Consider the following 643-nt stretch of genomic DNA (forward strand, 5'->3'; position numbering starts at 1 on the left):
AGATAGATAGATAGATAGATAGATAGATAGATAGATAGATAGATAGATGACAGACAGATGGAAATAAATATGAACTAAGGCTCTTTTTCTTTTTTTTTTTTTTTTAAGTTTATGTGGAAATTTTCTGCCATTTTCATCGAGGACAGATATTTTAAAAGTCACCATCCTGGGAAATCAATCGTTTCATTGAAACGTCCAGAAGTGCCAAGCCGACCTTCACAAATCCACTTACCCTGCAGTAGCGATGCGATGAAGGCAGTTGCCACACTGCTGGAGCACAGAAGTATGGAGTGGCTGAGGTAATACTTCCCTTCTGGAATCCAGCCCAGTATGATGGCTGCCACAGCTGCTAAAAAGCCAACCACTGTGGCCTGAACCTAAAGACATTTTTGTAAAATCCTGATTAGTAACTCTTAAGACATTAAACTATCATTAGTTACTCATTACATACAAGCTCATCGGTGGTGCTGTATACGGTAACTGAACTGCTTTCATTGATGAGGTCCTGGATTTTAGTTTTATTATCACTTAAGACAGTGGGCTTTCCAACTGCCCTGATCCATGTCAACAGGCATGATGTGAGGGGTCACATCTTTTTTGTTTTGTTGTTGAGACAGTCTCACTGTGGAGTCCTGGATGGTCT

At 40.1% G+C, this 643-nt stretch overlaps 1 protein-coding gene across 1 annotated transcript in view; it reads right to left on the reverse strand.

Annotated features, from left to right (window-relative positions):
• Nucleotides 1–643, reverse strand: part of LOC114633336 (solute carrier family 41 member 2-like) — a gene marked incomplete at its 3' end in the record, with an annotated part of 15,877 nt that overhangs the window by 12,619 nt on the left and 2,615 nt on the right. Inside the window, exon 3 of the mRNA XM_028781923.1 lies at nucleotides 233–377. Within this exon, the coding sequence (XP_028637756.1) occupies nucleotides 233–377 (145 nt within the window). The remainder of the gene's footprint in view (nucleotides 1–232; nucleotides 378–643) is intronic.

Source organism: Grammomys surdaster, unplaced genomic scaffold (genome assembly GCF_004785775.1).
Source record: "Grammomys surdaster isolate TR1022 unplaced genomic scaffold, NIH_TR_1.0 579, whole genome shotgun sequence".
NCBI classification, from domain to species: Eukaryota; Metazoa; Chordata; class Mammalia; order Rodentia; family Muridae; genus Grammomys; species Grammomys surdaster.